The 15,032-nt window shown below is 39.0% G+C and overlaps 1 protein-coding gene across 1 annotated transcript; it reads right to left on the bottom strand.

The window, feature by feature from the left end:
- Nucleotides 1-361: 361 nt before the first annotated feature.
- Nucleotides 362-922, bottom strand: LOC136245165 (myb/SANT-like DNA-binding domain-containing protein 7). The gene has a single exon (XM_066036667.1). It carries the CDS (start codon nt 920-922, stop codon nt 362-364), a length of 561 nt encoding a protein of 186 aa, XP_065892739.1.
- Nucleotides 923-15,032: the final 14,110 nt, after the last annotated feature.

Below are 15,032 nucleotides of genomic sequence, written 5' to 3'. Positions count from 1 at the left end.
GATCACCTGTAGATGAAAATCGAATCACAATCCTGTAGTTTTACAGCTCACTAGTTGTCGCAGTTTCCTGGCCACTCATACATCGGATCAATTCTGGAAGTGCTACTTGCACTACTGGAGCTAGAATTGTAGTAATATTGAGAAGGCATCATGGGTTGTTGAGTTGGAGTAGCACTATGCAATAGTGTAAACATCTTCAGTTGAAACTCTCTATCCTCTCTTCTTCGGCGCTCTTCTCTTGCTTCATTTTCTTTAATCCTGTCATTCTCCATCTTCAGCATCATCTCATCTAATTTAATGCGCTTTTCTTCAAGATTTATAAAACGTTCATCACTGCTGCTCAGACCTTTGGTCATCCCTTTCATAAACGTGTCCAATGTTTTCTCAAGCTTTTCATCTCGGGATCGCTTTTTTGATACTGGTTTTTTTCTACCCTTTTCTCTGCAGCTTCATCTTTGTCATTAACTTCACTTGATTGCTTCTCCTCAGCTTTGCCATCACCATCCACAGAACCACCACTAGTGAGGCTATTGTTTAAACTTTCTTCATCATTCCTCTGGTATGCTTCCTCATGATCTGATGATTCTGTTGTAGGTGTACTGAACGTATCTAACAATACAGGAGGTGCTATTGCTGGCTTGGTCCCCATTACCTCATCTAGCTCTTCAAAGAATTTGCACGTCTTCCTATTATTTCCAGTCTGTTTCAAGCCATCTTTAATTTTCTTATATTCTCCTTTCAACTTTTTCACCTTTTCACGACATTGTGGACCCGTTCTAGTGAAGCCAGCCACTGCCATTTCACGAGAAATCTTATCAAAAACTTCACGATTTCGCTTACAACCCTCTAGTTGCTCCTGTATTGTTTGTTCACCCCATATTTCAATCAGTTTTAATACTTCTTTATCACTCCAAGACGCCATGCCTTTGCCGCAATCAAGCGCGTGAAGTTATACGCAAGTGCAGTCCGGTTTGTAGTGGCGGTTTTGTTTACACTATCACAGGAAACGAGGCTGATGCGTGCTGGACCATGCTGACCCTGTTAAGTAAACCAGGCCATTGTGGCACGGTTTAGTTTGGTGTGGTTGTGTTTACACTTCAAGCAGGAAACAGGCTGGCCCACTTTAATGCGAGCTGGCTCACTTATGATTAGTAGTGTAAACGCGGTATTAGATGCCATCAAAATAACTTGCTAGAGTTCAGTGATCAAAATAACTTTTGACAACTGGACATTATCTGGTTAAAAATACAGAACGTCTGAATAATTTCCTAATTGTCCGGAAATTATGTTTAGTCAAAAGAGACAGTGCAATGACCAGTGTGAAGGAGTCTCTACCAGTAAGAAATGGGCTGTTACTAAGCATACTGTACAGAAATGGATTGCGGATAATGATAAATCATTACAGAATATGAGGTGGCTGTGCTTTGAAATGGCAGATGATTGTGAGCACTTAACATTACTAAAGTGTGCCGTCCAGTGGGATTACTATCACTTACAGATGTCTATATTATGTGTCTCTGTGTTATGCTGTCAGTTTCCAAAACACTATCTAGTATTAGCTTCATCCCAAGGGCACTTACGTGCATTCATAGATAATATATACCTCCGGATACGGGATTGGAAACGGCAGCACTTCACAATGGATTGTGATATACACTCCTCGCCATGGCTATCGACACCTTTGATAGGTGTCGATAACCGTAACACGGAAACAGTTTCCTGAAATAAAACGGTGGCGCGGTTGCGCGAATGTATTTATTTCCTCGTGGTGGAGTTCTGTTGCTCTTATCGCTCTGAATCAATGTTTACAGAGGTTGTACTTGCCTAATAACTGCTAGGTAATACTTTTGTTAAGGTTATTTTATTATAGGGATGGTTTTGTAACCGTCTTGTATAAAATTTGTACACTTGTGAACCTGTAACTTTCGCCACGTGATAGTGTGGGGACTATAAGTAGGTTTCAGCGTTATGGTGGCTAACTGTGTACGGTTTCGATGTAAACATTTTAATTACGTATGTTTTATTCAATTCAGGTGGAAAAGAGTCTTTTTCTGAGTTAAAAAGTTTGTGTACCCATATTTGGTGAGGGATGTGAGGTGACAAAAAGCTTTCAGTGTTATTGACTAGGGTAAGTATCCCTATGTGCAGTTTTGTGTATAAATTTTGCTGACAAGCTTGTGTATGTCGTAGATTTGTAATAAATGGGACGCAAGTTTTTGAAGTATGTGCCTAAGGGAGCGTCGCGAAAAAGTCATCAAAGAAAGCTTTAGGCAATGAGGATATACCAGATAAAAGTACCAGCCAGCAGTGATGAGCTACCAGCCAGCAGTAACAAGGTATTAGCCCACAAAGATGAGCTACCAGCCAGCAGCGATGAAGTACCAGCCCACAATGATGAGCTACCAGTTAACAGCAAGGAGGTACCAGTCAACATCAAGGAAGTACCAGTCAACAGCAAGGAGATACCAGTCAACAGCAAGGAGGTACCAGTCAACATCAAGGAGGTACCAGTCAACAGCAAGGAGGTACCAGTCAACATTATGGATATTGGACCAACCAAGGACAAGTCTACTCAATGTGATCTGCTTTATAGCCCTGAAGAGGAAACCGTTGCCAAGAAGCCCATAATGTGTGATGCATCATGCCAGACGGATAGTTATATCACTGAAGATGAACCAGCTGAAGATGTTGTGGACGAACCTCAGAACTTGTGCGAGGGAAACCCTGATGCTAAGTTTCATCCACTAATCTTGAAGCACCAAGGTGTTTTTACAAATCTTCAAGGTAACTGTTGGCAATAAATGATTTTATGTAATTTTTTTGCACAATAGGATCGTTCGTCAGTTGTTGCCTATTATGATCAGCGTCACTCTACAATACGTCATGTGAAATGCTTGTGGAAACTTCCAGATGGGAATTCAGGAAATAGGTGTGGAGTATGCAAACAATACAGGAACGTAATCAGAAGTAGCCTCAATCAACTGCTTAAGCAGCCCCAGCTAAGGACAGAGTCATGTAAAGCTTCAAGTCACACTAACTACAAATGTTTGACAAGCTCTGAGAAAGATGAAAGAGTGAAAAATTTGCATGATGTAGTGAGAAGGAAGGAACGAGAAATACAGTCATTACGAAAGAAGGTCAGTGACATGATACAAGAAGAAGGAGTTAGAGTGGATGCTATTATGCATAATGACCTGCTGACTATTATGAAGAAGCATAGTCCATCAAGTGAAGATGCTAGTGAATGTAAATTTAAAGAAATTTTTTGGCAACAGCAGCTACAAGCAGCTTCTCTGAAGGACTCTCGATCCATGCGATGGCATCCAGCAATAATTCGATGGTGTCTTTACTTGCACCACCACTCCAGTGGCTGCTATAAAACACTGAGAAACTCCGGGGTTTTATCATTACCGTCAGAAAGAACTCTAAGGGATTACAAACATTTTGCTCCTGCTGGTGTAGGCTTTAGTCATTCAACTGATCTGCAGCTGTTAGACCAAATCAAGCAACAAAAGCCACCTCACCTCTCAAAGTACGTGGGAATTGTGATTGATGAGATGTATATTAAAGAAGGGTTGGTGTATGACAAGAGCACAGGCTGTTTAACTGGCTATGCAGACCTGGGAGAGATGAACAATTTGTTGGAGGCAGCAGAGCGGAAGTTCAAGGACCCCAGCAGTAATATGCAAAGACCACTGGCAAAATGTATGCTAGTAATTATGGTGAGGGGACTTTTCAATAGTCTGAAGTTTGCTTATGCCCAGTTCCCAGCTGCTAGTACCAAGGGTGCACAGTTGTTTCCACTACTTCACCAATGCATTTTTCATTTAACTCGCTTAGGCCTAACTGTAGTGTCAGTCACCTGTGATGGAGCCAGTGACAACCGTCGCATGTTTTCGCTACATGGTACTAAGAAAGAACTGACGTACAAGACGGTGAATGTGTTTTGTCCAGGAAAACCGCCAATATTTTTCATATCAGACCCATCTCACCTTAGGGAAAACTTTGGGTAAGAATAAAATGGGCCTGTATACATTGTTGTTATGTTGTTTTACTGCAGTGCAATGGGTATTCGATTGATTGGCAACTGGTGGTTGAATTATATTACAGGAATACTGGTGCTCAGACAACAACACCAGGTCTGTCTCTAGTGCCGAAATTGACTTATGAGCACATCAAGCTTACGAGCACATCAAGCTTACCAGTTTTTCAAAGGTACGTGTTGATTTGGCGGTACAGGTTTGTAATATATATATATATATATATATATAGTGTACATGTTTTTTTACATGTGTTTCTTGAAGGTTCTGAGTGATTCGGTGTCCAAAGCAATACAACTCAATGGAGGGGATGGCTTTGAGACTTCATATTTCATTGCAAAGTTTGACAAGTTTTTTCATTGTTTTAATGTGTCCTCATAATCAGCTGGCAAGAGAAGCAGGAAGCCATTTCTACAGCCATATCGTGGTCCCAATGACTTCAGATTGACTGTAGGATTTGCTAGTAATCATACTTGAGTGTTTTCACGTTTTCCTACACAGTTTTTAAGAGAACTATTGATGTACCTGGACCACTGGAAGAGAAGTTTCAATGACTGGAAGGATTGTGACCCAGAGGATAAAAAGCAAATGGTGCTCAGCAGCATAACGGAGCAAGGAATTAGGATAACAGGTAGATAATGCCTTTGTATATGCATTCCAACATGTTTACTGCACGCTTTACTTGCAGTTTCCTCATTCTTGGAACTTATTCCGTATTTATTTGAAATGGATGGGGTGAACAGTTTTCTGAGTGAAAAACTGAGCCAAGATGCTCTCGAGAATTTGTTTGGCATACAGAGACAGTGTGGTAAGAGTAACGAGAATCCGACGGTTGCCCAGTTCCTGAAGAACACTCAAGGAATCCGTGTGATAAATACCATCTGGCTGAAAGATATTACTGGAAATTGTCGTGGGTGCAAATGGAAGAGTTACGATCTTGAGTCGGTTGATTTGAATGCACCCTTAAAGAAGAGACGCAGGCGATCATCCAAGTAATATTATGTGACCTATACACCCATCTCAATTGCACAATGTACAGCCCCTTTTGTTTATACTGACCAAAAAAATGTTAATTGTACCCTTTTGTTTATACCAATAAAATGTAAATATTATAATTATGTAATAAAATGTAAATTTCAACAACAAACGTGTAATGTCAACAAACTATGAAGACAGAGTACTGCGTAACGATTTAGATTTACCAGTTCCTTTTTGTGTACTCTGTTTGTACATTTCCATGACGTTCTTGGAGAACGAGTTTGCTCTGATGGTTATCCATAAGTCAACAATCAAAGCTAAGCTTCTGTCAGCTGCATCGTCACCCTCAATCTGCCCGGCACGGCACCAATAGAAAAGAACGTCTTCATCTTTCAACAGACTGTTTCTTAGTTCCTCTCGGATGTTACTCAATATCCCAGGGTTATCAGTTGACAGGTGTCTCCTCACACACATTTCAATGGCGTAAAAAACTCTGAATGCTTCAGTTGTGATCCTTGTGAGCCCTCCTCTGTCAATAGAGTTAACCCACTCCTGTGCTGGTCCCTCTGAAGTGGTAACACCATCATCCTTCAAGTCACTAAGAATGTGTTGGACACCATTGTCCTTGGTTTTCTGCAATAAGTTTCTTATGACATAGCCACCCACATAACGTAATGCATTCTCCTCTTCAAAGCTTAACTTTTGCTGGCCATCAGACTCTTCACTTACCCTAGTAGTTTCAGTTGGCATGTTGCTCTTGATACAGAGTTCAAAAACCTTGTCTGTTATATGCTGATACAACAAGGGTTCCTTTGCCAACTTGTGTGTGTCCAAAAACTTTTCCCATGTTTGCTCAAATGAAAATGAGGTACGCAACTTGTGATAATTGCTCCAGAGCTTTTCTTCATTAATTAACCTGGACCCTCGCTTTTTAGCATTATTTATAAGTTTATTCAACTGGTCAGCTAACCATTTCGCGTGACTACGACAGCTGGGCGATGTTTGATGAAACAATTCTTCCAAGAGACTTCGCTATCACTAAACATCTCTTACATTCTTCTGTCGGTATTGTAAATCCATCATCATTTAAAACGCTCGAAATAACTTTCTGCAGCACACCAATCGGTTCAGAACTTGGTCCAGTAGCAGCAGCACGTGAAGCATCCATTTCGTACGGAGTGATTGTGGCATTCGGTTTCCATCTGCGAGGCGTGAACTGTAGGTGTGAAAAACAGTGGTTTCCTATCCCGTGTCCGGAGGTATATATTATCTATGGTGCATTATAATAGTACTATTTATTGCAAAAAATATAGCAATTTGCTGAGTTTTGATTCAATAAAATGTTGAAAATCTCTCAGCGGCTGGGGGCCCAGACCACTGCTTCTAGTAACTCAATGCTGCTGTTAGAATCCCCATCACCATCGCGTCCCCTACCACTGCCGCCACCATCTCAACAATGACCACAGTTGCCGTGACTGCCTCTTGTGAGACTCAAGGCCCGACAGGAGTGCTACATGCGGAAGTGGAGATGCTGGTAAGCTTATAAATTTGCTGTACTTAATATATTTAGCTACTAATATTGACTAATTAACACCTTGTTTGAATAATTTACACATTGTTTGTGAAGTCACACGTTAGGCTTCTCGAATGCCAGATCACCGCTGTCTTCTGCTGTACTATAGAAGGTGATTTTTCTACCAGTGCAACTAATTTATAAAGGGACTACAAGCAAGTGCCACCCTTAACACAAGTTCCCAGCAGGATGGGACATAACTCATTCAAAGAAACATTGGTCAAATGAGAGCACTATGATCCAGTACATAAAAAAATGTCATTTTACCATACGTGAACAGTATTCGAACAGATGATAGTGAAGCAACTCTGATAATTATGGACAACTTTAAAGGTCAAACAACACCATCTGTAACTAGCCTGCTGGAAGAAAATAGCATTCATGTGTGCTTGTTTCCACCAAATACAACAGACAGATTGCAGCCGTTGGATGTTGCAGTAAGCAAGCCTGCAAAAGAGTTCTATAGACAGAAATTTCAGGAATGGTATTCTCAGAAAGTTTCTCAGCAGATTGACGAGTTAGATGGTCGTGTCATGGCTCTACAACCTGTAGACATGGGTCTTCCCATAATGAGGGAGTTAGGGGCAAAGTGGATAGAGGAGATGGTTGAGCATATCAGTGATAGCCCACAATTTGCGGTCAGAGGCTTCATCCGTTCCGGGATTTCTTTAGCACTTGATGGGATCAACATTGAAGAGGATTCTGAAGAGGATAGTAGTAATGATGATTACGAAGAAGATGATGACAGTGGTGAAGAGACCAGTGATGAAGAAGGGAGAAGAGGCTAGCAATGAAGATGAGGGTCAGGCTTGGGGTCAAGTACATTGGTACTTGTACTTACGTACACATTCTTGAGTACTTGTACTTCAGTTTCTTAGCCATTGTACTTGTACTTAAGTTCAAAGTGATGTACTTGTTGGTACTTGAAGTCATTAAAGTACTTTGAAGTACACACATGACTTGACACATGCAGGCTTTCAACAGGTCACCATATAACATAATATTATACTACTATGAACTCTTGGTAGCAGCTTAATTAGTGTAAAGAATGTGTATATTGCCATCATTGCATTTTGTGAAACTGACTCAGCAGTTTGCATCCCTATAAATGTTCAGCCTCAGTCTCTCAGCAGTCAGAGTGGTTTGGTTTTTAATGAGCTATGGCAGGAATTGTAGCCAAGAAAATAAAGAAATAGAAGACTCCTGCTGTACTTAAGCATTATGATGAAGTTCCAGAAGTATTACCAGATGGCAATTTCAAGCAAAAATGCAAGTACTGTGGTAAAGAAATGACAGGGTCTACTGGGGTCACAACAAATTGAGAGATGTCAGCTCACTGATAATTTTGAGCAGTTAATGTTTATCAGATGCAATCATGCACACACATCACAATGAAGGTTTTACTACATAATAGTACATATATACAACATAGCTTCAACTGTCACTTGTAATTAAGTAAAAAGTACTTGTATTGTACTTAAGTACTTCTTGTAGATATAGATGCTGTACTTGTACTTGTGAAGGTTTCAAAGTACTTGTACTTAAGTATTTTGAAATGATATAGATGCTTTACTTGTACTTGTGAAGGTTTCAAAGTACTTGTACTTAAGTATTTTGAAATGTACTTGACCCCAAGCCTGATGAGGGTAGTGGTGAGGAAGAAACTGGAGGAAGTATGAACAACACTGAACAGAGTGATGAGAATGGAATCGCTACTAACTATCAATGGAGAAATTGATCATAATGAAGCCATTGTTATATCAAGTTGTGATGAGGACTCAAATCCTTGATGATCAGAGGACTTTCAACAGGCATGTTACTCTTGTGTGCCAGTTTATTTGCATTATAACATTGCATTGTTGATTCATGTAATAGTACAGAGGTAATTTCTTTATGACATAAAATACAAGTACAGACACAGTACATGTACATCACTGTCTTTACTGAGATGGTCACTGCTTGAGTGGCTTCTGCAGCTTATCGATTTCTTGAGGCTTGCCAGTGAATAATAGCTTGCAGGGGATCTCCAGCCCACCCTGTGGCAAGTCCACTGAATAATTATCTTCTTGTTCCAGTTATTACACAAGCAATACTCCCTCCTCTCCGAAGAAAAAGTGAACAGACACGAGAAATTTTACAAGGAATGTGTCCAACAATACTGTCGTCTTCAATAACTGCCACTGCATATCTTTCGTAGGTTCTTGCCTACAGGTAAGATTGTCACCAATTGTAGCAGTCCAGAGTGGCTGATAAACATGGTACCCACGTACACTACAGTTCATCTCAAATGTGGCCATTTTAATTTTTCATTTCAAGCGCGATGCAGTTTGCACGTGACTCATCAAGTGTCAGTTAACTAGCTTGACCTTTGCTACTGTTGTTGCCAAGGGCAGTGCTAGAAATAACGGTCGGGCATCGGCCACTTTCCGAGCAAATTATGATTTTGATCGTCCTTTTGCTGTTATGTTCGGCCATATGGCCAGCCAAACTGTAACAGTATTATTAATCATTTTAGTCTGTTGAAACCTGAATTAATAACTCACGCGAAATTAATAAACAAGACAAATTAAATAATGTCTACAGGTATCAACTCCTTTACAGCAGCTAGTCTCGTCCTGTTTGTGAACCTTGTCGCTTGCCTACCCTATCACGTTCTGGGAGATGGCACTTATCGATTAGAGACATTAAGTGCCTATTAGACCGTGACCATGTGGTTTTCACATGATTCGCCATGCGATGGCTGATTCCGACGATTCTACCGATTCAGTGAGTATTGTGTCGACTTCCTCCACTACGAGGAAACGACCTCGTAGTTGTTTGGACTCTGACAACAACTGAGCCAAAGAAATGTAGCGTCAGTTATTCGACATATGTCAAATGGCGAAGTGAGCTAGGCAAAGAGTGCCAAACCCTCTCTTGGCTGGATTGCAATTTGATAGGAAAGGAAGGAAAGAGGACAGTCAATAGATTGAAGTGCAAGGGGTGCTTAAAATACAAGTCTAGAATCGAATCCATGTGAAACTACAGTGAGAAATGGATAGTTGGTTCATGACACTACACCAATGACTTAACAAATGCACCTGAAAATAAATGAAACGTGATACAACAAATTCAAGTTACATGGTTCAAAAATCTTCCAGTGTATTAATAGGAACATCAATGCATGCTTATATTTAGGATACTTAAATGCTTCACAAAAATGATGCTGTCATGGTCACTGTGTGGTATGTATGCTAATTGCTACCACAAGTTTAAACCTTTAATTGTAATATATACAACACATTAATTTCTGAAAGGTGGTATATAAACTGCGCCAGCATTATTGATATCAATAACTTCCCATGAATATCAATTCAAACCACAGGAATGCTTGCTTATCAGTGATATAATTGATAATCATCCAGCATAGTCACTGTGAAAAGGAGAGATATAAGATGGTATTTCCAGTGACTTATTGAATATAAAATAAGCTTGGTATAACATGTATTATACTAACAAGCTCACAAAAGGCTTCAGTTAATGTGTTATATAAACATACTGAAACCATATATACAATGGTATAGTGTGGGTATTATAATAGATATAAGCTATTTTGATTGATGTGGTAAATAAACTGAAACCATGTATATATGCAATACTAAGTACAGCATGGGATAAAATTATACTATAGTATGAGATGATTATAGGATACTGCAGGGTATTAGATTAAGCTTATTTGTATTCAATATGCCACTGGAAATGCCATCTTATATTCCTCTTTTTTCAGTGTGGTGTGTTCTGATTGGCTGAAACATAGCAACTAATTTAATTTGTGCTGAATCGAGCCAAATTTTATGGACATATAATTTTATGCAGTAATGCATAAATTATTTTATCTGTTAATGTTATTGCTAGGTAATTCATTGATTATGTTATCTGATGATTACCTACCACAAAAGGTCACTGCCCTAACAAGTATCATTTTCAAGGAATTAAGCTCCATAGTTTGAAATAACTATCGATATATATAAAATATAAACTGGAATATAGCACTCTAGCCTATATGTAGTATTTTTATTATGCTGGCATATTTGATGCAGGCCTAGGTACAAGATATACAGGAATCAGGCTTCATTGCAATAATATCCATTTGTTTTATTTACATTTTATTTACATACAATTCCATGGTTCTCAAATATTTATCTTACCACAAACAGAAAACAAACAGACTATATTCTGCATCAAAAGTTACTATTATATTAAAGAATAGATGATCTCTGTACATTTTTATATACATATCAATTGGATGATTGTTGTAATACAGCTGCACGAGGGCTTCAAATAATATTCTAATTAACTAACAATAATTTCATCACCTGACTTTCGCCCCCATGACCTTCATGAAAAACTACACCGTATCCTACAAAGATATACTGTACCATTTTTAAACCATAGAATAAACTATAAATTGCATTGCAGAATGTTAATTGAATTTTTTTTTAATGTTACAGTATTTCAGTGGGGATTGGTACAGACAACACAGGTACAGACAACACATTTGAATGATCTTTAATATTGTTAGCTCTACAAAACAGACACTACAGCTTATTATATGTCTCGTTATATTTTACACTGACCTAGAACATGCATGACAATTAAGGACTAGCTACAGTGAGTGTCATATTCTATGTAATTTTGCATCTACAGTACATAGTCAACCTTATGCAAAACTACATCTACACACTTCTGATACATAGCTGTACATAGAAATATTTTATAGGGGTCTCAAGTGTAGCCTTACTTCAAAGTATTTGCAGGTGCCAGTGTGTGAAATAGCTTTTCAGATATGTGCTGACTTACAGTCAGGCCATTGTGAAAGTTGAGTGGACATCAAGAGATTTGACTGGACTTTTTAACTTCAACCATTCACTGACATTACAGTATTTTAAAGGGTAACTACTGATCACATAAAGGAATTGATTCTAGGGTTTGTAAGAAATGAGACTTTTATATACTTTTATATTCAAACTTTTCTCATGCTGCCATGGCTTAGAAAATATCGTGGGTCTATCCCTAATACAGTGTATGAACATAAGAGATGCACTGATAGCTGACAGCTTGTTCATTCTAGCTTAAAGTATAAACTAGTTGTACAGGTGATCATGAGCACCACAAGTAAAAGTACTATACTGGCAATCAGGTAATAAATACATTTTACTATTGCAGTACAGGTGACTGAGACAAGTAGGCTGGCACAGCATAGTAAACTGTTAACCTCAGTGTACATCTTGGGCATGCCTTTGTGGTCACCACAGACCAAATCAAATAACTGATTACATGTCAATACCATCATGTCTGGCCTCCCTCCTAGCCCAATATAAACTCTGCTCCACATTGAAAGGAAACTATTTCCGGATAAATTCAATAACAACCTGACACCTGGTGTAATTGACCAGAAATTGTCCAGTGTCTGGACTTTGTTTTGCACACTGAGGTACTGTAAGTCTGAAACATTACAGTAATAATATTCGTAATCAGACATTTGTCCTTAGCTTCAAATAACTAACTTATTAAATTGTTTTTCTTCTCTGTAATCTTGTTCCCTGTGGCTACAGTAGGCTACAATGCATGTGTAGACTTGAAATCATTTCAATTTTAAAAGTTACATTGATCATAAATATCAAACTTCATTTAACACACATGGACATATGATATATGCAAATAACATCTGCAGCATATATATTGTAGCTGTTCATATTGCAGTATCCGTTGTAAGCTGCACAAGGTCGTCTTTGCCATAATTGTGCAAGAGTATACTCTCTGTTAAATGATTGTTGGGAAACAGCAGTAGCTTTATCCACTACACTACACTACACTACACTACACTACACTACACTACACTACACTACACACTACACACATGCAAACATAAAATGCAAAGCCTTTGACTATTGCTAGCATGAAGTGATGACTAACAGTGAAAAAATCAAGCCCATGTCTGATAGAATCAGGAAATTAGTTAGTCCACCGGTAGTAAAATATGAAATTTTTGTCTGATAGAATCAGGAAATTACCTTAAGGTGCATAAATTTAACGCATACTAAATTTAGCGATTTCATGTACTTGTGGATTTAGCGAGTACTAAATTTAGCGATTTTTTGATGACTATATTTTAAAAAATTCAATTATAAATGAATGTCGTTTATAATGACATGTGTAATCAGTCAAATGTTCATTGTAGGTAAGTGAGACAACGTTTCTACCGATAAACAGTTTCAAAAGGATCTTCTGGAGGAGGAATGTGCGATCCAACAAAAAGATCGAAAACGCCTGCTTTCTTCCAACCATTTATGATTATTTGTTGACCTCTTTCAGTTGTAAAGTGGTTATACATCTCAATAAGCCATTGTGCATGCAAGGGTTTTATCTTGCTTAAGCGCAAATCAACTTCAACATCATTTAAAGCAGCACCATTGTCAAGCTGATTCTTGACTTCCCTGCTGTAGTAAGTTACAAACTTCTTCCTCATAAATTTCTTTACTGATCCATTGACTGTGAGGTCTAGAAGCTGGAAAAAATGTGTCATGTTAGCAGGCACTGGCACGAGTTCAATGTCTTTAGCCTCAAGCTCTGCTTTAACAGCAGGTGTCATTTGACCTTTAAAGACATCCCAAATCACCATTGCCTTTTGTGTTTCAGGTAATTTCAACTCAGCTCTTTTATTGATGACATATGGATTGATCACTTCTCGTATTAGTTTTAGTGTTTCTTCTTCATTTGACCAATGGGAGGGGTTCTGTGACAGGCAAAATCCACGAGGAAAACGGACATCACGTGGTTGACTTGCTTTAGTTTTCCCAGCATAGATGATTTGAAAAGGTAAAAAGGAACCAGCTAATGTTACTACTAAAGTTAAGGTTATGTTTCTTTTATCATTTAAACCTTTGACAGGCACATTTTTACTTGCACGCTGAGCCATTGTTTTCCTTCCAACTGAAACATATGATGAAGGGGTTTGGTCTGCATTTATCACTAGTTCTGGTGGAATTCTGTATTTGACTCTTTTGTCATTAATATCTGTAAGGTATTCTCTTTCACATTCACTGTACAGACCTTTTGGTACAGGCGGACGTGCTGTGGTACCGATTCGCCGACTGTATCCCATTCTGCGGTACACAGACTGTACCTATGTGCGAGGCATTTTAAATTTTGCAAGATGTGGTAGACTTGACGGATTACTCTCAATGAGTGCTGTAGCTGTTGCTCTTACAACATGAATATCAACAACAGAGCCTTTTGCCCGACAAGCTTTCAGCAGTTTTATCAATTTTGCATCAAAATCCAATAGAATAGGTGGTCGTCCTTGAGGTTGGCATTGAATTTTACAAACTGGTTCAGGGTTTGGTTTTTCCAATTCTGACTCGACTGCTTCTTTGTAGGCTTTCTTAAAATTTCGCACTGTACTTTCAGTCAAGGTTGGGTACTTTTTTAAAAACTGCTTTCGGGCCCGTTCATTCCCATTCTCCACGGCATACTTTCCTATCTTGGCTCGATCTTCGTCTGAGTATTTCAAATAAGTCCCTTGTGTACATCTCTGTTTCTTTTTCTGGCTACTCAAAATCTCACTTGTGTTGTTTACAACAGCTTCGTACTCGACTTCGCCAACCCCAATTCTCTTAGCCTCTTCTAAAGAAGGCATTCCATCAGGCATAGGTTTCTCTTGGGAACTGGAACTCTCATCAGGCCTAATCCGTTTGAATCCGAAACGGTAAAGAGCCATATCACATGTACAAGGTGAACTTGCGCCTGTAAAATCCTGTAAAACCAGTTAATGCAGGTAGGTAGCACCTGAAATCGATCAGACCACGTCGGGATCACGTGTATCCACAGATGGCTGGCGTTGCATCTAGCCCTATGTTTTTGCAGTTTAGTTTTCTTTGTGGACTGAGAGGATATCATGAATACAAGTTATTTTGGGCCCCAACTTTACATGAAATACTGCCAGCACGCCCAGAAGTTGGTAACCGTTTTGATCGTTTTGCAGTAGCAGGATACAGACGATTTGGCGCAATTGAACGAGTTGTTGGACACTTACCACGAGAAATATCTCGCTTTATGTATTTCATAATCGTACATGGAGCCACAGTAACTTGTAAAGTGACTGATGTTCATCATCGAAGATCACCTCTGATTCAGGGTGGTCTTGAAATACCCATCGAAGTAACTGTCAGCATGGAAACGAATGATCAAAATAAGCAAGCATTAGAGCTGTGCAGGAAATCCGTGCAGATGAAGTATGCAGAACCAGTAAATGGTGAATACGAAGATTTCACAGACCGAATCTTGCAGGCACTTCATAACGCTTATGATTTGCTGGATGAATCAGAAGATGATGAATCTGAAGAAGATGATGATGACTATGCTGAAGATCCAACTACAGGAAATACATAACCATGATTATA

Source organism: Dysidea avara, chromosome 15, assembly GCF_963678975.1.
Source record: "Dysidea avara chromosome 15, odDysAvar1.4, whole genome shotgun sequence".
NCBI classification, from domain to species: domain Eukaryota; kingdom Metazoa; phylum Porifera; class Demospongiae; order Dictyoceratida; family Dysideidae; genus Dysidea; species Dysidea avara.
This window is presented reverse-complemented; position numbering and strand designations above follow the sequence as displayed.

Bases quoted from the DNA above. Each gene is read 5' to 3' on its own strand.
- LOC136245165 (XM_066036667.1), bottom strand. From the start codon at position 922: ATGGCGTCTTGGAGTGATAAAGAAGTATTAAAACTGATTGAAATATGG.